This window comes from Dendrobates tinctorius, unplaced genomic scaffold (genome assembly GCF_039654945.1).
Source record: "Dendrobates tinctorius isolate UK_male_01 unplaced genomic scaffold, ASM3965494v1 ptg000107l, whole genome shotgun sequence".
In the NCBI taxonomy this organism is placed as follows: Eukaryota; Metazoa; Chordata; class Amphibia; order Anura; family Dendrobatidae; genus Dendrobates; species Dendrobates tinctorius.
The window spans coordinates 15,783,024-15,806,390 of NW_027361775.1; the positions used below are offsets into that span (position 1 = coordinate 15,783,024).

The 23,367-nt window shown below is 43.9% G+C and overlaps 1 protein-coding gene across 4 annotated transcripts in view; it reads right to left on the minus strand.

Moving 5' to 3' along the window:
• ARHGEF10 (Rho guanine nucleotide exchange factor 10) overlaps positions 1–23,367 on the minus strand; it is a 291,292-nt gene that overhangs the window by 40,304 nt on the left and 227,621 nt on the right. For all 4 annotated transcript variants that reach the window (XM_073589190.1, XM_073589191.1, XM_073589188.1 and 1 more), the window contains exon 25: positions 8,601–8,758. In XM_073589190.1, the coding sequence (XP_073445291.1) occupies positions 8,601–8,758 (158 nt within the window). The remainder of the gene's footprint in view (positions 1–8,600; positions 8,759–23,367) is intronic.

The window sequence follows — 23,367 nt, forward strand, 5'->3', positions numbered from 1 at the left end:
TTTTATGTTTTGGCGCTTTTATGCAATGAAAACAATTTTATATAAAAAAATAATTATTTTTGCATCGCTTTATTCTGCGAGCTATAACTTTTTTAGTTTTTCTCTGATGATGCTGTGTTGTGGCTCGTTTTTTGCGGGACAAGATGACGTTTTCAACAGTACCATGGATATTTATATCCGTGTTTTTGATTGCGCGTTATTGCACTTTTTGTTCGGCGGCATGATAATAAAGCATTATTTTTTGCTTTGTTTTTTATTTTTAAGGGGTTCGCTAAAGGGGTTAACTAATTGGATAGTTTTATAGGGCAGGTCGTTACGGACGCGGCGATACTAAATATGTGTACTTTTACGGTTTTTTTTATTTCCAAAAAATGAATTATTTTTACACTTTTTTTTTTTAACTTTATTATACTGTCCCAGGGGAGACATCACTGTCATGTGTGAGATCGCTGATCTGACACATCACAGATCGCTGTGACAGAGCAGCGATCTCACACAGGCAGTGCAGAAGGCTTCCTCATGCCTGCGCTTTGCAGGCTCTAAGGAAGCCGGCTCCCTGCAGGCCCCCACCGCCATATTGGATCCGGGGACCTGCAGGGAAGGAGAACCCCGGAGCAGCGCTGCACATCGCGCTGCTCCGGGGGGCTCAGGGAAGCACGGAGGGCGCGCCCTCCCTGCCGATGCTTTCCTAAACCCCCGATACACTGCAATCGTGTTTGATCGCAGTGTGCCATGGGGTTACCGTGTTTGGGGCTTTCCGTGACCGCCCCTGACAGTGTCGGGTGTAAGCTGTGATAATCAGCTGACACTTGGACGCGATCAGCGAGCGCCGCTGATCGCTATGACATACTATCCCGTCCTTGGGAATTAAGTCCCAGGGCACATGGACGGGATAGTACATCATATGGCAGAAAGGGGTTAAAATGTATTTGCATCTTTCACAAATATATTTGAACACTGTGGCGCTGGGATTGGGGTAGAGGAGCGCTCGTCAGTCTCTGCCCCAGTGTGCAGTGGTGTGATGAGGTCAGCATGCTGCTTATGTCATCACACTACTGCTGTCACAGACGATGCACAGGCTGCATGCATCGGTAAGAATTCCATGGAGGAGCTGAAGAATAAGGCTATGTGCACACGCTGCGGATTGGTCTGCGGATTTTTTATCTGCGGAACTTCAGGTAAAACCGCAGGTAAAATTACCTGCAGATTGGCCTGCGGTTTTCCCTGAGGTTTATCATCTCTACAATGGAGGAGATGGTAAACCGCAGCAGAATCCGCAGAAAAGAATTGACATGTCATTTCTCTCTGCGGATTCAAAACCGCAGCTTTTCCGCAGTTAAAAATCTGCAGCATGTGCACAGTAGAATGTAAATCACATAGGATAACATGCTACTGTACACTGTCTGCAGAACTGCTGCGGCCAGAACCGCAGCGTTTGCACATAGCCTAAATGTGGTATTATTTTAGATGAAGGGAGGGTTGTGTTACTGAGCGTTGTATTATTTCAAGCCACCTCATGGGGGACATTATGGGACAATTGGGGCATTGCAAAATGTGGCATATTATAGCGAGGGGCAGTTGGGTGGGCAAGACTTTATGCAGTGAGGCATTGTGGAGGAAGATATTAAAGAAAGGGGCAGTGTGGGAGACATTATAGAATAGGGCAGCACATGGGGAGATTTTTTGGCGCGGGTAGGGATATTTTGTGCAGAAAGCACAGTGAGGGGCAATTATTTATTCTGGGGCGCAACATGGGAGATATTTATGTGACAGTATAATGATACTTTTATTTTTAGGGCACTGTTTGGGGAAATGCTGCTAAAGACAGAAGAGGGAGATCTGGAGAGAAATCTTATCATGGTGTCTGAACGATGTGGAGAAAAAAGGGATCAGTGAAGATGTCACCTATAAAATAATTGGATGCAACTATTTATTTGTGATACTGGCTACGACGCATCAGTACTGTGGTTTTTGTTTGGTCCATACGCTTATGATTGCTGGCTCCCAGTATCTGCTTACCACTGTTAAGGACATACTGGGAGTTTTAGGTTCATGCAATACAATTGTATATTGGGCTGAGCTGACATTACAATTGATTGCTGTACTGACAGTGTTACTGGTCCTGCATTCATGTCCTGACTATGGTTCTGATCTTGTACACATGTAGCAATCCATACCTTGTTTAATGGCTATGTTAAAAATTAAAAATCCTCAAAATTTAGAGATCTGCGATTATGTGGAGGACTTGGAGTTTTTGTTCCAAAAGCTCATTTTAAGTTAGTGTGTTTTCACACTGACATTTTTGCAGCAGAAACGCTCCAATCTTCTTCAAATACGCCAAACTTAGTTCTTGTGATGTATTAGTGTACAGATGGTGGTTCTGGTGATTTATTCATGTAAATAGCCCTTTAAAAGATTTTGCGGCCCTTGGGATTGTTTCACTACAGCAATGTGGCCCTTGGACCAAAAAACGTTGTGTACCCCTGACTTAGAAGAAGCATTAAAGGAAATCCGTTACCAGGTTTTTACTCTAATCTGAGAGCACCATAACGTAGAAGCAGAGAGCTCCAATCACAGGGATATGTCACTTAATGGGCTGTGTTTTGCAATTTCAATTTTCAATTCAATCAGTGTTTTGTCAGCAGGAGATTATCACAGGACAACTGCAGTGCCCCCTAGGGCCAGGGTACTCGGTACCGGGCCGGTCAGTTCTTAAAGGGGATGTCACGGCAGCTGTGACCCGGTCCGTAGCCCTGGGCGTGCAATGAAAAAGATAAAGGAATAATAAAGTTTATTAAAAGATAGTTTGTGACGCCACCTGTGGTATTCGGCAAGTAAAGATGTTAGCCGACACTGCAGATTCAGTCCACTGGGGTAGATGTTAATGCAGCAGGGTTGGTTCAGCTCTCCACAGGCAAAGCTATTCCCCAGGGCAAATTAAGGAGTTTAGGATGGTGATGATGGTGGTTGTAGTGCAGGCCAAATGATGCAGCAATAAATTGGAGGACACAAAAAGGTGCAGTCTTCACAAGTTTGACTCACAGTTCAGATGGTGCAAACCCCAACCGGGGGTGCTGTGTCCTCAGGGATGGTGGTCCAGACAGCTCTCAGGTAGCTTGGGGTGCACTTTGCCAGGGCTCCCTTAGATGTTCCTTTCCTGGCCGTCTCATTACGCTGGCTACCGCCTCTCCTGCCCTGCTTTTTCATACTAAGTGTCTCGAACTAGCAGACTCTGACCTTGCTGGGTGACGCTGGTCAGACCCCAGGATCCTATCTGTCTGCCTTATCAGCGAATATGTATGGATGTGGCTGCAGCACCTGCAAATACTGCAGCCTCCGGTTTCCTAGCCGAGTCCTTAGTTTCTCCACTGGTTTTGGGGCCGGTCCCTTACTGCGATCTGGTCCCTCAACCTGGTGAGGACAGGTGGATACAGGCCCCCACAGATTGAATCTCACTATCCATGGCCCCTGAGACCTGTTCTTCCTCTCCACTACTGGAGCCTTTCCTTCCTTCTTGCTTCTCTTTCTGTAGTCTGGGAACAAGCTTCATTCAGCTGCAGCTCCCCTTCTAGACTGTTCCTTTAGTCTAATAGCTCTCTGCTTACCACACTGACTCCTCCCTCTCTAACTTACTCCATCCACACCCTCTACTTATCTGGCCAGGGGGGAGTTGAGGGCTAGTGTTGGATGCTGGGTGTGAGAGTCCTGGCAGTGCCCCTTCCTTACTCGAGAGCAGAGTACCACACCTCTGAATGAAGTGCAGTACCCTGTGGCGACTGAGACCGCAGGGGCGCCCCACGCATCTGGCCTCCTAGTCCAACCACACCCAGAGCAATGGATATCCTGTGCAGTGTACACAGGAAGCTGTGGTGCAGGCTATATACAGTTCAACAACTGAGCTCTGCTAGATCTACAGCAGAGAAAACGGCGACTAACATAAATGGTGAACCCAGTAAACTATATGAAAAAGAGATGAAAAAAGTGCATAGTGGAATTAAAATACAACACATCAAGACAAAGTATTGTGGCATCAAATATTAGCCTGACAGATTATTATGCACTTTATTCATCTCTTTATGCGAGTGATGCATTTAGCAATATCATAGATTGAGCTGTATTGGACAGAGTCTATTATACACAATTTGTGTCTCTTACATCCTTGCTCTTCCCATATTTACCTGTATATTTAGGTTCTCAGGACCCGATTGTGGATATATTGAAATCATTGTGCCTAGTAGTAGCATACATTTAGATTGTTTGTCAGGGCTGAGTTTATTGTATACATAATATTTACTATGCGGACTTGCTGTACACATTACATATGTATAACTGTGTGATGTTATGTAGGACTTGTCACTGCTCCCAGGTTATGTCTAAATAACCGTTGTTCTTTTTAAATGTTTTTAATATTTTTTGGTGTTTTTGTGTATCCTATGCAATAAAATTGACAATTTTTCTATGGTGATCCCTGCTTTTGATGTATGTCTTCTTGGTGTTATTTTTTTTTTCTTTTGATATACATATAGTTTGGACATACTGTGGTTGGATCCCTATCTACTAGTTCTATTTATTTGATGGTGCCCTCTGCATTTTTTGTAAAAAGGATACCTCATATGTGGTCATAAACCACTGTTTGGGCGCACGGCAGGGCCCGGAAGGGAAGGAGCGCCATTTGACTTTTTGAATGGAAAATTAGCTCCAATCGTTAGCGGACACCATGTCGTGTTTGGAGAGCCCCTGTGTGCCTAAACTTTGGAGCTCCCCCACAAATGACCCCATTTTGGAAACTAGACCCCCTAAGGAGCTTATCTAGATGTGTGGTGAGCACGCTGAACCCCCAAGTGCTTCACAGAAGTTTATAATGCAGAACCGTGAAAATAAAAAAATATTTTTTCCCTCAAAAAATGATATTTAGCCCACTATTTTTTATTTAACGTAGAGCCGTGAAAATAAAAGAAATTTTCTCCACAAAAATTATTTTTTTAGTCACCAATTTTTAATTTTCCCAAGGGTAACAGGAGAAATTAGACCCCCAAAGTTGTTGTGCAATTTTTCCTGAGTACACTGATACCCCGTATGTGGGGGTAAACCACTGTTTGGGCACACGTCGGGGCTCGGAATGGAGGCAGCACTGTTCGACTTTTTGAACCCAAAATTGGCTGGAATAAATGGTGGCGCCATGTCGTGTTTGGAGTCCCCCTGATATGCCTAAACAGTGGAAACCCCTCAATTCTAACTCCAATCCTAACCCCAACACACCCCTAACCCTAATCGCAACCCTAATCATAACCCTAACCACAACCCTAACCCCAACACACCCCTAACCCTAATCCCAACTCTAATCATAACCCCATCCCACCCCTAACCCTAATCCCAACTCTAACCCTAATCACAAACCTAACCCTAATCCCAACCCACCCCTAATCTTAACCCTAACCCTATTTCTAACCCTAACCCCATTTCTAACCCAAATTGAAAAATACAAATATTTTATTTGTCCCTATGGGGGGGTGATAAGGGGGGGCGGTGATTTACTTTTTTTATTTTGATCACTGTGAGAGTTAACTTAGTGTCTCCAGCCATGTCCGATGCTATTTCAGCATCGGCCATGGCTGGATTGTAATAGTTCATCAAATTTCATTGATGAAATATTACTATGGCTCTGATTGGCTGTTTCACTTTCAACAGCCAATCAGAGCAATCGTAGCCACGGGGGGGGGGCTATGCCACCCCCCCTGTGGTGAAGCACAAAGTGTCCTGTCACTGCGGGTCAGGTGACCTTTCTGTGACCCCGGTCACCCGACCCGCAGGGGGGCTTTGAAGTCACGACACAGCATATGCGTCATGGGTCGTATTGGCCCCGACTTTCATGACGCATACGCTGTTTCACAGGTCGGGAAGGGGTTAACATGCTAAAGCTGGCGAAAGGTCCTCTTCAAGAAGAAGGCAGAGTCATATGTTTGGCTTCATCCGATCACAAACCTGCCTTCATAGAAGTTGAAAGATAGCAAGCCCGGCAGTAAAACAGCTGCTTGTTTTTCCTATATCTTCCAATAAAAAAGTAGTGCACTCTAGTAATCTGCTCCATATGCCTGCTAACCAGACAGCGCCAGCATTGGAAAATAGGTCAATGCTTATGAAAACTAAGCCTTCGGCTGAACACACCACAGCACCCCGCAGCATGCGGCCTGCATGGTAGGGAAGCAACGTAATGTTTAACAAAACTAATTATTACACTGAAGGTTATAATCTGGTTAAACAGCACTGGACTTGTTTTTTTCTGATCAGCTACAGTGAGTCTTTAAAAGTTGAAAAGAAATAAAGGAAATTTTTTCGGTAGGACACAATCAAGATATCAGAAACAGTACAAAGTCAAGCAGAAAAAAAAAAAATATTTCATGTAAAAATCAAAATGTGGCAAGAAAGAGAACACTCTGCTTAATTCAGGACAGTGCAGGCTCCTAATGAGCCTCTTTAGTAGTCAGCTGAAGCAACTTTTTAAAAAGAATCCTGACCTTGCTGGTAGAAATTTGTTTCACTGTTTCAGAGAAATCCATAGTTGAACTTCTATGCTAGAGTTGCAAGTGCAGTAGAGTGGTCAATGTACTTCCAGCTCTCCCGCCGCTCACTGCGCTTCCAGCTCTCTCACCTCTATCCCTACGCTCCGACTGCTGCCTGCCTCCTATTTTGCAAAGTCCTGTCTCATCATCACCATATGGTACAGAATGGACACTTATATTTGAGGTAATAAGAGATGATATTTTTGCCTCTTTAGCTATAAAATAGTTACTGTACTTTGATAGTGGCCAGGAGGCCAAAGATTTCCTTTTCCTCTGTGATGTATTGCTTTGCTGTATAAATAAAGCAGATTGCAGCCAGTTTCTACAGTGTGAGTGAAAACTAATGTGTGTTCCAACCATCTGATGCAAACTTAGATATGCAGATACACAGTACATATACTGTACACTGTAAAATGATGCTCAAAGGTACACAATTATACTTATTATACACCTCCTAAACCGCTCTGCTTTTGATTGACTTCAAACAAAGTAGTAGGCAGCAATCAAGAGCATAATGGAGAGGTTGCCACTAATAGGACAGGGCAATTCACTGAAGATTGAACATCCATTGTTGAAAGTCATTTTTTTTTGGCCTACGACACATGACTGAATTAAACATAATTTTCTGAGGTATGCTAGAATTATCTTCACAATTATACAAATTGTCTCTTCAGAGAGGAAGAGGACTATAACGCTAATACCACCCATCAGAAGTAACGTTTATCCTAAGTCATGTAGCAAGACTAGTTAGAGGTTCAAAATGGACTTTTGGGATTGCTACTTCCTATAGGTGGCACTAGAGTTCTAGTCCTCTTGCTTTGTGAAGAGATAATTTGCATACTTCCCAGAGGAGCATTGGAAGGCTTAAAAGTCTCCTCACGTTGGCATGTCAAGCTTGATATGTCACTCTCCCCAAGGAGAAATGTTACCCTTTGCAATTATGTGAAGTTTGAAACATTTTCCATCAAAAAACTTGTTATCAGTGTTAAGAGTTTATGGGGGTAGAGTCAGTTTAGCCAGTCCATGCTGCGATTCACAACTCCTACACAATAATTTGATTTTTTTGTGTGTTTGGAAATTATTAACGCCTTCAAATTAAAAAGCGGTTTTGCACAATGTTTGTAGTAATCGAGCCCTAGCTCTGTTGTGTCCTGGGCAGATGTGTAAACCTACTTGGCAAATAAGTTTAAAGGAGAAAGACTGGATCAAAGGTCACTAACTGCAAATGTTGTGAGTACTGTGTGGTAATCCCTATTGACATTAGATTGGTGGGGACCAACAAACCACTAATGTTGATTTCCTGGGATCATGCAAGCAACCCAAATGATAGCCGCATTTTCATGGATAGAACTCGATATACTTTGTGCACCAGCACAGCATCCTTTGTTCTGGTGCCCACATAGCATAAGATACTCCAAACTTATTGTGAGGCACATTTTACTCCATCAAACTCTTGCTTCAGTCTGGAATATGAATATCCACCTTTTAGCACCCATACATGTTATATGGTTAAATGATAGATCCTGGCGTCATTCAACTGTCCAGTTACCAGTTTATAGCTGCCAAGGAATTAGGGGTCATGTAAATGAAAAAGAGCTATGGAGAGATGAACAAAAATGGTGTAATTTCTAGAAGAAATTGGCACAGAATATTGTGTTAATTTAGATTAAATTAGTCCGAAACAGACACCTGGAAGAAATTATAGCATGCTGTTGCTCTCTGACTTTCTCCGAATGTCAGTGGCCGTTGATTGGCTGCAGGGCTTGCGTTACATAGTATCACGTAAGCCCCAGGACTGCAGGTGCCGAAATCGCTGGAACGGCACCAACATCAGAGGGGAGTGTAGCTGCTATTACTTTAAAGGGGAGAATTATGGTAATTGAGAAGTAGAGGACAACCCATTAAAAAACAAAAATGCTATTCCAGAGTGGATAGTCGCAGACCAGACCTCTGTGCACCTATTTGATAGTAACTGATTTCATTCTGTATCTTACAGCATCATATTCATTACATCGACAAGTGCTTACTGCAGAAAATTACCTTCCATCTTTGCGTAGATTACAAGATTGCCATTCACAAGACCGGCGTACAAGCTTCGGGGAATGCTTGCAAGGCTCATGACGGTGGCTTTTTCTGGGGTAAAAAAGTGTCGCAAACGAACCTTTTTTGAGCCCTGGCTACTTTTGTAAACACATATACTGGAAAAAAAAAAGGATTTCAAAATATAAGTCTCTGAATATTTCATAGACAAAATAATCTACAGTTGTGGCTTGAATTACTTTTATTACAACTTTTTATTTTTTTATTTTTTGAACAGGATTATGGGAATGTCAATCTTGGATGGGCTTCTGTTAACAGACATGGTTCACATCAGCCACATAAACCATAGAAAACTGTAAATTGAAGATGTATATCAATGCCTATAAGAGTGTTTTTGGAATTCCCTTTAACCAGCGCAAAGATCAATGTGAAAAGAAAGGGAGGAGGTGAGCTGTGACCTTCAATTATGCAGAATGTAGTAACCACATGTAGAGGTGTTCTTCTCTCATTGTAATCCAACCCGCGATGATGATGGGATGACCACTTAGACTGCCTCTTCTTGCTCTGAAGAGATCAGTTTTATTTTGAGGGTCAGTAGACAGATTAAAAATTGCTGGATTTATAGAAAACACGCACACTAATGTTATAATATACCGTGTATAAGCCGAGTTTTTCAGCACATTTTTTGTGTGCTGAAAACGCCCCCTCGGCTTATACATGAGTCAGACATCAATACTCACCCTCCATCGCTGGATCTCCATCCCTGCATCTCCGTTGTCTGGCGTCGGCAGCTTCTTCCTGTGCAGAACGGTCACGTGGTACCGCTCATTAAGGTAATGAATATATGCACGCGTCTCCACTCCCATAGTCGTGGAGAATATATTCATTACCTTAATGAGCGGTACCACATGACCGCTCTGCACAGGAAGAAGCTGCAGGGCAGGACAGGACTCTGACGTACATTCATAGTTGTTAATCAGATTGTACTAACCTGATTTACAATTTAAAAAGAATTTTCAAATCATCTGTATAGCTGCTTGGGGATCCACAGGCTACAAAATCGACAAGTATGAAGATAGGAATAATTTGTGGATGTCTTCCGTGCTATTGTGTATGAAATGCGGTAAACCTCAGCAATTTATTCAGGTTTTAATTCAACATGTTTCAAAGTAGCACTTCTTCCTCAGGAGATGACCACGTAAGAAGAAGTGCTTGACAGTTTGAAATGCGTTGAGTAGAATAAAAACCACGTTTGAATAAATTGCTGAGATTTGCAGGCTTCCATACACAGCAGCGGGGGAAACATCCACAAACTCTTCCCATCTTCATAAAGGTGCTATTGACATGAAATGCTCACTAGATGTTGGTAACAAACCATCCAATTCACACAGGCAAATGAAACAAACCGTAGATGTCCATAAATTACTTTATGTGTAAGCATGAAAAATAATGGCACAGGAAAAAAAGTATTGAACATGCTTACTGAAATTTAATACTTTCTACAAAAGCCTTTGTTGGTGAGGACAGCTTCAAGAAGACAACTGTATTATAGAAACTAGTTGCATGTATTGCTCAGAGGTGATTTTGGCCCATTCTTCCACACACTCTTCAAATCTTAAAAGGTCCCATGGCGTCTTTGAAATCTGAGCTTTAGTTGTTTCCATAAATTTTCTATTGGATTCAGGTCAGGTGATTGTCTGGGCCATTCAAGCAGCTTGATTTCATTTCTCTGAAACCAATTGAGAGTTTCCTGGACTGTGTGTTTGGGATCATTGTATTGCTGAAATATTCATCTTCATTTTATCTTCATCATCCTGGTAGACGGCAATTTTTTATAAAAAAAAAGTCTTGGTACAGTGCAGTATGCTGAAAAACAACACCACGCCATGATTTTTCCACCTGCAAACTTCACAGTTGGTATTGTATTTTTTGGGTGATATGCAGTGCCTTTTGACCACCAAACTTGGGGTGTATTATGGCATTCAAAGCGTTCACTTTTGGTCTCATCTGACCAGACTATATTCTCCCAGTATTTCACAGGCTGGCCTAAATAATGTTGAGTAAACTTTAAAACACTTGAACGTGCTTTTTGTTCAGTAATAGAATCTTGCATATTGAGCGTGCATACAGGCCATGGAGGTTGAGTAGTTTTCTATGAAACAATTGTTCCTGCTGATTCCAGGTCTTTCTGTAGCTCTGCACAGGTGCTCTTCGACTCAGGGACTACTCTTCTGATAATTATTTTCACTCTTCTGTCTGTAATTTTGCGGGGAGCAGCTGGTCATCGCCGGTTTATGGTAAAATGACATTCTTTCTACTTCCAGATTTTGGCCCCAACAGTGCTCACTGGGATCTTCTGTAGTTTAGAAATTCTTCTGTAGTCAATTGCGAAGGTCTTCAGTCAGCTCACTAGTTTTACCCGTCACAAGATTTTTCTTGTGTGACACCTTGATAACACAGGTCAACGAAAAAAATTTTTTTTTCTGGTGTCCAAAATATTTTAATGAATTTGGGGTATTTTTGGGGTGCTGATTCTGAATATGTCATCAGTTTTGCCAGATTGGCTCAAGTTTTTGAGATTTTTGGTATCTTATTTATAGCACTTGTTGGTAAATGCGACGCATCATCTCATTAATTTCTTTGGATTAGTACTTGAACTGAGCAGTTCTCAATATAGTTTTGTGTTAATTAGTGTTCTAAAAGTTTGTTCATAGCTTGATTTTTGCACTAACTTTATGTTGTTGTCTGTTTTCCAGTGAAAAGCATGAACTCATCATGAAGAAGTTGTCTTAACGATCCAGACTCATTCTGTTACATTTGTGGTGAATATACACTGCCAAAACATAGAAGAAACATAACAGACTTCGTAAAAAAAGTGTATTTTGCCTATTTTGGGGTTATGCTTGGGGACCAAGACAAGTTTTGGGCACCACACATAGTGTGCAAAGCATGTATCGAATTATTACGAAAATGGAGCAAAGGACAAAGAAAAAGCTTCAAATTTGGTGTTCCAATGGTGTGGAGAGAGCCAAAAAATCATCATGATGACTGTTATTTCTGTGCAGTGCAAGTGCAAGGATTCAATAAGCATAAGAAACGAAAATGGGAGTAACATGGAATCTGCAAGAAGGCCTGTCCCTCATTGTGAAGATGTGCCTGTACCTGTGTTTACCATAAATAACAGTCATCATGATGATTTTTTGGCTCTCTCCACACCATTGGAACACCAAATTTGAAGCTTTTTCTTTGTCCTTTGCTCCATTTTCGTAATAATTCGATACATGCTTTGCACACTATGTGTGGTGCCCAAAACTTGTCTTGGTCCCCAAGCATAACCCCAAAATAGGCAAAATACACTTTTTTTACGAAGTCTGTTATGTTTCTTCTATGTTTTGGCAGTGTGTATTCACCACAAATGTAACAGAATGAGTCTGGATCGTTAAGACAACTTCTTCTTGATGAGTTCATGCTTTTCACTGGAAAACAGACAACAACATAAAGTTAGTGCAAAAATCAAGCTATGAACAAACTTTTAGAACACTAATTAACACAAAACTATATTGAGAACTGCTCAGTTCAAGTACTAATCCAAAGAAATTAATGAGATGATGCGTCGCATTTACCAACAAGTGCTATAAATAAGATACCAAAAATCTCAAAAACTTGAGCCAATCTGGCAAAACTGATGACATATTCAGAATCAGCACCCCAAAAATACCCTAAATTCGATGAAATATCTTTGGCACCAAAAATGCTGTTGACCAGTGTAATTGGACAACTTTTTATAGGCCATCAGTTGAACCAACTGATGTTATTTTCACTAAGTGTCAGGATTGCTCTCTAATTACTGAAAGATTTCAGCTGTTGCCATGACTTTCCATGGCTTTTTGTACCTTTAGGAGTTCAATACTTTTTTCCTGTGTCATTTGTCATTATTATACAAACCTTAATTAATGAACAAGTAACGTTCGATTTCTTTGCTCGAGTGGATTGGATGTTATCGGCATTTGGTGAGAATTTCAAGTCAATAGCACCTTTAGAAATGTATTTCCTTATAAAACTGGTGAATTGTTCAGTTCTCATTTCACCTGCTATACTATAAATTTATGTCTGTATATATTTCGGTGTGTATTTGTATATACATGCGTGTGCATGTGTATGAATATATGCATATACATACATTTATAATCTAGTGAGGAAAATAAATATTTGATACACTGCAGATTTTGCAAGTTTCCCACCTACAAAGAATGGAGAGGTCTGTAATCTTTATCATAGCTAAATTTCAACTGAGAGAGACAGAATCTAAAAAAAAAAAAAATCCAGAAAATCACGTTGTATGATTTTTATATAATTAACTAGCTGAAGAGCCCGGCGCTGCCCGGGCATAGTAACTAACTACGGTTAGCTATAACAAATTATAATAAACATACATACACACACACACACACACACACACACACATACATACATACATACATCTAGCTGAGTGTATAGCCCCGTCCACTCCGCATAGCCACACTCACTATAATATCCCACATCATCCCATTAGCCAGAGCTACCGGACTACTACCCCTAATATCCCACATCGTCCCGTCAGCCAGAGCCACCGGACGACTAATATCCCACATCATCCCGTCAAAGTCACCGGACTACTACCCCTAATATCTCACATCGTCCCGTCAGCCAGAGCTACCTGACTTCTACCCCTAATATTCCACATCATCCCGTCAGCCAGAGCCACCGGACTACTACCCCTAATATCTCACATCATCCCGTCAGCAAGAGTCACCGGACTTCTACCCCTAATATCCCACATCATCCCATCACAGGTGCTGGACTACTACACCTAATATCCCACATATCCCATCAGCCAGAGCCACCGGACTACTACCCCTAATATCCCACATCATCCCGTCAGCCAGAGCCACTGGACTACTACCCCTAATATCCCACATCATCCCGTCAGCCAGAGCCACCGGACTTCTACCCCTAATATCCCACCAGCCAGAGCTACCGGACTACTACCCCTAATATCCCACATCGTCCCGTCAGCCAGAGCCACCGGACTACTAATATCCCACATCATCCCGTCAAAGTCACCGGACTACTACCCCTTATATCCCACATCATCCCGTCAGCCATAGCCACCGGACAACTCCACCTAATATCCCACATCATCCCATCAGCCAGAGCCACTGGACTACTACCCCTAATATTCCACATCATCCCATTAGCCTGGGGTCAGAACCAGAGCACTGAGTGGAATGGCCCTAACTTCCATACCAGGGATCCCTTTAAGAGAGGCCTGGCGTCAGAACCAGAGCGCTGAGTGGATTTGCCCTCACTTCCATACCACTGATCCATTTAATAGAAGCCTGGGGTGTGAATCAGAGCGCTGAGGGATTTACCCTAACTTCCATACCGGAGATCCTTTTAAGAGCCCTGGGGTCAGTACCAAAGTGCAGAGGTGATTTGCCCTCACTTCCATACTGGGGATCCATTTAAGAGGGGCCTGGGGTCAGAATCAGAGCGCAGAGTGGATTTGCCCTCACTTCCATACAGGGGATCCCTTTAAGAGGGGCCTGGGGTCAGAACCAGAGCGCTGAGTGGTCAGAACCAGAGCGCTGAGTGGAACGGTCCTAAATTTCATAACGGGGATCCCTTAAAGAGAGGCCTGGGGTCAAAACCAAGGTGCTGGATGGATTTGCCCTGACTTCCATACCAATGATCCCTTTAATAGAAGCCTGGGGTCAGTACCAGAGCATTTGAAGGCAATTGCCCTGACTTCCATAACGGGGATCCCTTTAAGAGAGCCTGGGGTCAGAACCAGAGCAGGATACAAATCCAGCTCACCAGATACGGCATTCCAACATCGGAGCACGAGACCGCTGTGTCAAAGCGCACAATCCAAGGCAATGAGAAAAAACTTTGTCCAGCTCCACGATGTAGTGAAAAATATTCTTTATTCACTCAATAGAAATGAGGTTTAAAAGCCAGCATGAGTTACAAGGCATGTGATCGATCGCATGCCTTGTAACTCATGCTGGCTTTTAAACCTCATTTCTATTGAGTGAATAAAGAATATTTTTCACTACATCGTGGAGCTGGACAAAGTTTTTTCTCATTGCGTCAGAACCAGAGCGCAGAGTGGATTTGCCCTGACTTTCATACCAATGATCCCTTTAATAGAAGCCTGGGGTCAGAATCAGAGAGCTGAGGGATTTGCCCTAACTTTCATACTGGAGATCCCTTTAAGAGAGGCCTGGGGTCAGTACCAGAGCGCTGAGTGGAATTGTCCTAACTTCCATACCAATGATCCCTTTAAGAGACCCTGGGGGGTCAGAACCACAGAGCTGAGTGGAACGGTCCTGACTTCCATACCAATGGTCCCTTTAATAGAAGCCTGGGGTCAGAATCAGAGCGCTGAGGGATTTGCCCCAACTTCCATACCAGAGATCCCTTTAAGAGGGAAGATGTGCCTATGGGATGGAGGATGTGTGATGTGTATATGGCCACGGGAAGGGGGATTCATTTTTGTCATGTGCTCTCTGCTCCTTTCTGGGGGGGGGGGGCAGATAATGGCTGGGAGCTTATGTTTCCGGGGATGCTATATTTCTCCCACCATGTCAGCGTCTGCTGAGGTTTTGTCGAGTGGGAAAACTGTTGCTCATAGCATCCTATCACAGCTCGGCTTCTTTTAAACAGCTCTGGTGAAATGAAAGATGCTTCGTGATTGGTTGGTGAATACACACATTCAATTTTATATATATAGATTTGTATCTCATTGCATGAAATAAGTATTTGATATAATAGAAAAACAGAACTTAATATTTGGTACAGAAACCTTTGCAGTTACAGAGGTCAGACGTTTCCTGTAGTTTTTCAACAAGTTTGCACACAATGCAGCAGTGATTTTGGCCCACTCGTCTGTACAGATTTTCTTCAGATCTTCCAGATTTCAGGGCTGCCGCTGGGCAACATTGAGTTTCAGCTCCCTCCAAAGATTTTCAATTGGGTTCAGGTCTGGAGACCTGCTAGGGCACTCTAGGACCATGAAATGCTTCTTATGGAGCCACTCCTTAGTTGCCCTGGCAGTGTCTTTCAGGTCATTGACATTCTGGAAAAAACAGCCATGACCCATCTTCAATGCTCTTACTGTGGAAATGACGTTGTTGGCAAAAAAAAACAAAAAAAAACAGTAATGCTTGATACTGTGGTCCCAGCTCTGTTCAGGTCATTGACCAGGTCCTCCCCTGTAGTTCTGGGCCGATTCCTGACCTTTCTCAGAATCATCCTTACCCCACAAGGCAAGATCTTGCAAGGAGCCCCAAACCTAGGAAGATCGACAGTCATTTTGTGTTTCTTCCATTGTCTAATAATTGTGCCAATAGTTGCTGCCTTCTCACCAAGCTGCTTGCCTATTAATTGTCCTGTAGCCCATCCCAGCCATGTGCAGGTAGACAATTTTGTCCCTGTTGTCCTTAGACAGCTCTTTGGTCTTGGCCATGGTGGAGAGGTTTGTAGTGTGATTGAGTGTGTGGACAGCTGTTTTTTATTTATACAGGTAATGAGTTAAAACAGGTGCAATTAATACAGTTAATGTGTGCAGAGTAGGAGGGCTTCATAAAGAAAAACTAACAGGTCTGTGAGAGCCAGAATTCTTGCTGATTGGTCGGTGATCAAATACTTATTTCATTAAATAAAATACAATTTAATTATTTAAAAATCATACAATGTGATTTTCTGTTTTTATTGTTAGATTCTATCCCTCACAGTTGACGTGTACCTACGATAAAAATTACAGACCTTTCCATTCTTAGTAGGTAGGAAAACCTGCAAAATCGTCAGTGTATCAAATACTTATTGTCCACACTGTATCAATCTATGTATACTAGCTATGAACCCGTTCTACGCCCGGGTGGCGAGCATTTTTTTTTGTATAGGGTCTCCCATCCTGGTATGTGCTGCCACCCTCCTACCCTGGTATGCATGGCATCCCTTCATCCCTATCCTGCTATGCATGGCCCCCTCATCCCTATAATGGTATGCATGGCCCCCTCATCCCTATAATGGTATGCATGGCCCCCTCATCCCTATCCTGGTATGCAAAGTACCCCTTCATCCCTATCCTGCTATGCATGGCCCTCTGAAACCTAAAATGGTATGTATGCCCCCCCCCCAAAAAAAAATCTTGGTATGCATGACACCCCCTCATCCATATCCTGGTATGCATGGTACCCCCTCATCCCTAGCCTGGTATGCATGGTCCCCCTCACCCCACAATCCTGGTATGCATGGTCCCCTCACTCCCCCAATCCTGGTATGCATGGTCTCCTCACCCCCAAATTCTGGTATACATGGTCCCCTCACCCCCAAATCCTGGTGTGCATGGTCCCCTCATCCCCAATCCTGATATGCATGTTCCCATCACCCCCTATCCTGGTATGCATGGTCCCCTCATCTCCAATCCTGGTATACATGGTACCCCTCAACCCCCTATCCTGGTATGCATGGTCCCCTCACCCCCTATCCTGGTATGCATGGTCCCCTCACCAGATTCCGGCGCCACAACCCGCCCTCTCCTGACATCACGGCGAGACCCCACGTCAATACCAGATTGTTAAGTTGTTGTGTCGTCTTGTCTGGAGAGGGCATGTTGTGGTGCCCGCGCAGCCTTCGCTTTGAAGACACATTGCAGTCTTCTACAACATGGAGGGGGAAAGCGAGAACTGCGCAGATGCAGAGTCTGGCACCACAACACGCCCTGTCCAGACATCACGGCCCAACAACGTAATGATCGAGTATTGACGCGGGGTCTCACCGTGATGTCAGGAGAGGGCCCGCGTCAATACCCGATCGTTAAAGTTGTTGTGCCGTGATGTCTGGAGAGGGCATGCTGTGGTGCCGGACTCGGCGCCTGCGCAGTCCTCGCTTTCCGGCACCATTTTGTTGGAGACACACTGTAGTGTGAAGACACTGCAGTGTGTCTTCTACAAAATGGCGACTCTGGCGCCTTAACCCGCCCTCTCCTGACATCACAGCAAGACGCAAGACCCTGCGGCAACAGCAACACCGGATCAGTAAGGTGTTGTGCCGGAGATTGCGGCATGCGTTCAGTGCTTACGCATACCGCGATCTCCTAGGGGGATGCGTCACGCTTGCGCAGTCTATAAAGGCTTCGGACAGAGCGACGCTTCCAGCGTTATATTATAGACTAGCTGAAGAGCCCGGCGCTGCCCGGGCATAGTAACTAACTGTGGTTAGTTATAGCAAATTATAATTATCCTCCATCCCATAGTCCCGTGCCCATATACCCATCATACATATCCACGATCCCATAGGCCCGTATCCATATACCCATCACACATATCCTCCATCCCATATTCGAGTGCCCATATAACCATCACACATCCTCCATCCCATAGTCCCATGCCCATATACCCATCATACATCCTCCATCCCATAGTCCCATGCCCATATACCCATCATACATATTCGCCATCCCATAGTCGAGTGCCCATATACCCATCACACATCCTCCATCCCATAGTCACCCATTATGACATCATAGTAAGCGGCGGGGCATGCAACCTATGATGACATCAGCGTCGCCATGGCAACTATTATGACATCATAATGAGGGGCGGGGCTTGATACACACTTTCCCCATTATGTAGAAAGGGGCAAAATTGTTTGGTGAATTGGAACGCGCGGGGTTAAAGTTTCACCTCATAACATAGCCTAGGACACTCTCGGGGTCCAGACGTATGACAGTGCCAAATTTTGTGGCTGTAGCTGCGACGGTGCGGATGCCAATCCCGGACATACAAACACTTGAGCTTTATATATTAGATATACAGTATAAAGAGCATGTAAAAGTTTGAGAATGCCAGTTCAAAATTACTGTTATTGTGAACAGTTAAGCAAGCTGAAGATGAAATGGTCTCTAACAAGCCTAAAGTTAAAAATAACATGTCCTTTCCATTTTAGGCAAAGAAATAATAATAATAATAATAATAATAATAATAATAATAATATTATACAGTGCTCAAAAAAAATAAAGGAACACTTAGGCTGGGTTCACACGTAACGGAACTCTCGCTGATATTACCGCGAGAATTCCGGAATTCCATTCCGCGGGAAAATTGCATTTTAAATTCCCGCGATTTTCCAGCGGAAAAACTAGCATTTTGCAAGCGTAATTAGCTTGCAGAATTGCTAGCGTTTTCCAAGCGATCTGTAGCATCGCTTGGAGAACTGATTGACAGGTTGGTCACACTCGTCAAACATAGTGTTTGACGAGTGTGACCAACTTTTTACTATTGAGGCCACCTATGCGGCATCAATAGTAAAAGATAGAATGTAAATAATATTAATAAAAAAAAAAAAAAAAAAACATTGCTGTTCTCACCTTCCGACATCCCGCGCAGCCTTCCCGCCTTTCTCCACGCTCCCGGTCCCAGTAATCCTTTGCGACAATTACCACGATGACGTCCGTTCTTGCGGGATCGCAACGTCTCGCGGTAATTCGCGATGACGTCGCGCGAATGACCGCGAGACTTCGCAATCCCGTGAGAATGGACGTCATCGCTCGCAAAGGCTTACTGGGACCGGGAGCGTGGAGAGAGGCGGGAAGGCTGCGCGGGACGTCGGAAGGTGAGAATAACAATATTTTTTAATTTAAATTCTATTTTTTACAGGGATATGGTACCCAAAGCCCGGAGGACAGTCACCTCTCCTCCGGACCGTGGGTACCATCCGTAAATGTTCTGCTTACTTTTCGCATGGTGTGCACAGCCACATGCGGAAAGTAAGCAGGACAATGCATTCCTATGGGTGTGGTATCGCCGCGATTCCGCAAAATTAATGAGCATGCTGCGTTTTTTACCGCGAAGCAATTCCGCCGCGGTAAAAACCGCAGCATTAGCACAGCATTGCGGAATCCCATAGGAATGCATGGGATGCTTATTTTTTGCGTTTTCGCGGCAAAATCGCGCGGTTAAAACAGCCGTGGAAACGCGAAAAAAAGCCACATGTGAACTCAGCCTTAAACAGAATACAACTCCAAGTAAATCAAACTTCTGTGAAATCAAACTGTCCACTTAGGAAGCAACACTAATTGACAATCAATTTCACATGCTGTTGTGCAAATGGAATAGACAACAGTTGGAAATTATTGGCAATTATCAAGACACCCTCAAAAAAAAAAGTGGTTCTGCAGGTGGGGGCCACAGACCACATCTAAGTGCCAATGCTTTCTGGCTGATGTTTTGGTCACTTTTGAATGTTGGTTATGCTTTCACACTCGTGGTAGCATGAGACGGACTCTACAACCCACACAAGTGGCTCAGGTAGTGCAGCTCATCCAGGATGGCACATCAATGCGAGCTGTGGCAAGATTTGCCGTGTCTGTCAGTGTAGTGTCCAGAGGCTGGAGGCGCTACCAGGAGACGTGGAAGGGGCTGTAGGAGGGCATCAACCCAGCAGCAGGACCGCTACCTTATCCTTCGTGCAAGGAGGAACAGGAGGAGCATGGCCAGAGCCCTGCAAAATGACCTCCAGCAGGCCACAAATGTACATGTGTCTGCAAAAACGGTTAGAAACCAACTCCATGAGGATGGTCTGCACAGCCCCCTCCATGTACTCGCCAGAGGTAGCCTGACTGCCATTAGGTACCGAGAGGAGATCCTCAGACCCCTTGTGACACCATATGCTGGTGCGGTTGGCCCTGGGTTCCTCCTAATGCAGGACAATGCCAGACCTCATGTAGTTGAAGTGTGTCAGCAGTTCCTGCAAGATGATGGCATTGAAGCTATGAACTGGCCCGCCCGTTCCCCAGACCTGAATCCGATTGAGCACATCTGGGACATCATGTCTCGCTCCATCCACCAACATCACATTGCACCACAGACTGTCCAGGAGTTGGCAGATGCTTTAGTCCAGGTCTGGGAGGAGATCCCTCATGACAACATCCACCAACTCATCAGGAGCATGCTCATGTGTCATAGGGAGGTCAAACAGGCATGTGGAGGCCACGCACACTACTGAGCATCATTTCCTTGTCTTGAGGCATTTCCACTGAAGTTGGATCAGATTGTAATTTGATTTTCCACTTTGGTTTTCAGTATCCTTCCAAATCCAGACCTCCATGGGATATTCATTTTAATTTACAATGATCATTTTTATGTTTTCTTGTTCTCAACGCATGCCACTATGTAACGAATATAGATTTGCAGCTGCGATATTTCATTCAGTGATATCTACGATGTGGTATCTTAGTGTTCCCTTTATATTTTTAAGCAGTGTATATTGTATATATATATTGATGTGCCATCCTGGATGAGCTGCACTACTTGAGCAACTTCTGTGGGTTGTAGACACCACCTCTAGGGGTGAGAGCAATGACAAAATGCATAAGTGACCAAAACAACAGCCAAAAAGGATGAGAACAGAAATCGGTGGTCACCACCTGCAGAACCACTATTATATAGGGTTTGCTTTGCCAATTGCCTATAATTTCTACCTGTTGTCTGTGCTACTTACACAACAGCAGGAGAAATTGATTCACAACCAGTGTTGCTTCATAACTGGGTAGATTGATTTCACAGTTACTGACTTGGAGATACATTGTGTTTAATTTCCTTAAGCAATAAATATTGTGTGTGTATATATATATGCCTTCATATGCTGCTTCATAGATTATGACCTCATATGCGGCTCCATAGAATATGCCCCCATATGCTGCTCCATAGAATATGCCCCCATATGCTGCCCCAAATAATATGCCCCCATATGCTGCCCCATAGAATATGCCCCCATATGCTGCCCCATAGAATATGCCCCCATATGCTGCCCCATAGACTATGCCCCCATATGCTGCCCCATAGACTATGCCCCCATATGCTGCCCCATAGACTATGCCCCCATATGCTGCCCCATAAAATATGCCCCCATAAGATGCTCCATATATTATGCCCCCATATGCTGCTGCTGCAAAAAAAAAATGCCATACTCACCTCTCCTGCTCAGGACCCGACACCTGAGAAATTCACCTGTCCGGAGTCCATCACTGCTCACCGCTGTCTGCCATTTCCTGTGTCAGTGACTGTTCAGCCAGCAGAGGGTGCAGCGTGCACTAACCACGTCACCGCGCCCTCTGCTGGCTAAACGTCACTGACACAGGACGCAGCAGAAAGCGGTGATCAGCGATGAACCCCGGACAGGTGAATATCGCTATACTTACCACTTCCTGGCGCGGACTCTGCAGCCCCGCTTCTCCACGGTCTCCCTTCCTGCCTTCAGCGGTCACGTGGTACCGCTCATTACACTCATGAATATGCGCATATTCATGAGTTTAATGAGCGGTACCACATGACTGCTGAAGGCAGGAAGGGAGACCATGGGAGAAGCGGGGAGGCTGCAGAGACGCGTCGGGGGTAAGTATGATCTCTGACACCCCCGCTCCCCCTCCCTGCCGACCCCCAGGTATATGACTTGTGTATAAGCCGAGAGGGGGACTTTCAGCCCCAAAAAATGGGCTGAAAATCTCAGCTTATACACGGGTATATACGGTATATATTTATTTTCTTCATCTTTTACATTTTAAAACTTACAAAAAGGAAAAATCGCCGATGCAAATGATTGGGCACTCAGCCTGGTTAGCACTTAGTAGCATCGCCTTTTACAAGTATCATAGCTTGTAAACTCTTTGTAGCCTGGGTCGTGTTGCGTGCACAGATATTTTGAGGTCTAGCCACAGATTTTCAATGATGTTCAGATCAGGGGATTGTGAGGGCCACTGTAAAACCTTTAGCTTGCGCCTTTTTAGGTAGTCTATTGTGGATTTTGACGTGTGTTTAGGATCATTATCCAATTGTATAAGCCATAGGCTTTTCATATCCAGCTTTTTTAAAGGTGGTGTTACGTTTGCATTCAATGAAATTTCAATAAATTCTTGATGCATTTTTCTCTATACCCGTGAAATGTTCCCAGTGCTATTGGCTGCAACACAACCCCAAAAGTACGATTGATCCACCCCCATGCTTAATGGTTGGCGAGATGTTCTTTTCCTGAAAATCTGGGCCCTTTTTTCACCAAACATACCTTTGATATTTGTGTCCAAATAGTTCTATTTTAATCTCATCGGTTCACAGGACTGGTTTCAAAACCGCATGAGGCTTGCTCAGATGTTATTTTGAATACTTCTGAAGCTAAATTTTATGTTGCGAACACAGGAGAGGTTTTTTCTGATGCTTTTTCCATGAAGGCCATATTTGTGTCTCTGAACAGCAGAACAGTATACCAAAACTCCAGAATCTGCTAAATCTTTCTGAAGGTCTTTTGCAGTCAAGAGGGGGTTTTTATTCGCCTCTCTGACAATTCTACTAGCAGCTGTCACTGAAATATTGCTTGGTCTTCCAGACCTTTTTTTGACCTCCACTGTGCTTGTTAACTGCCATTTCTTAATTACATTTCTGCTTTGTGGGCCTCCACCATTTTCAGAGTGCTAGACAGCTGCTTAAAAGAACTGATGTCTGTTTTTTGGAACAATGTTAGAGGATTCTGGGTTTTTATAAAGCTGGGAAATTTGCATTATCTGGCCTTTCCGAACGATGATAGTGAACAAGCCATAACCATAAGGCCATGTGCCCACGTTAGCGTTTTTAAACGCTCAGGAACTGATCCCCTTCTCACAAAACGCGCGTTTTATTTCCGCGCGTTTCTTGTGCGTTTTTTGCACAAAAGACGCGCGTTTTTGACGCTT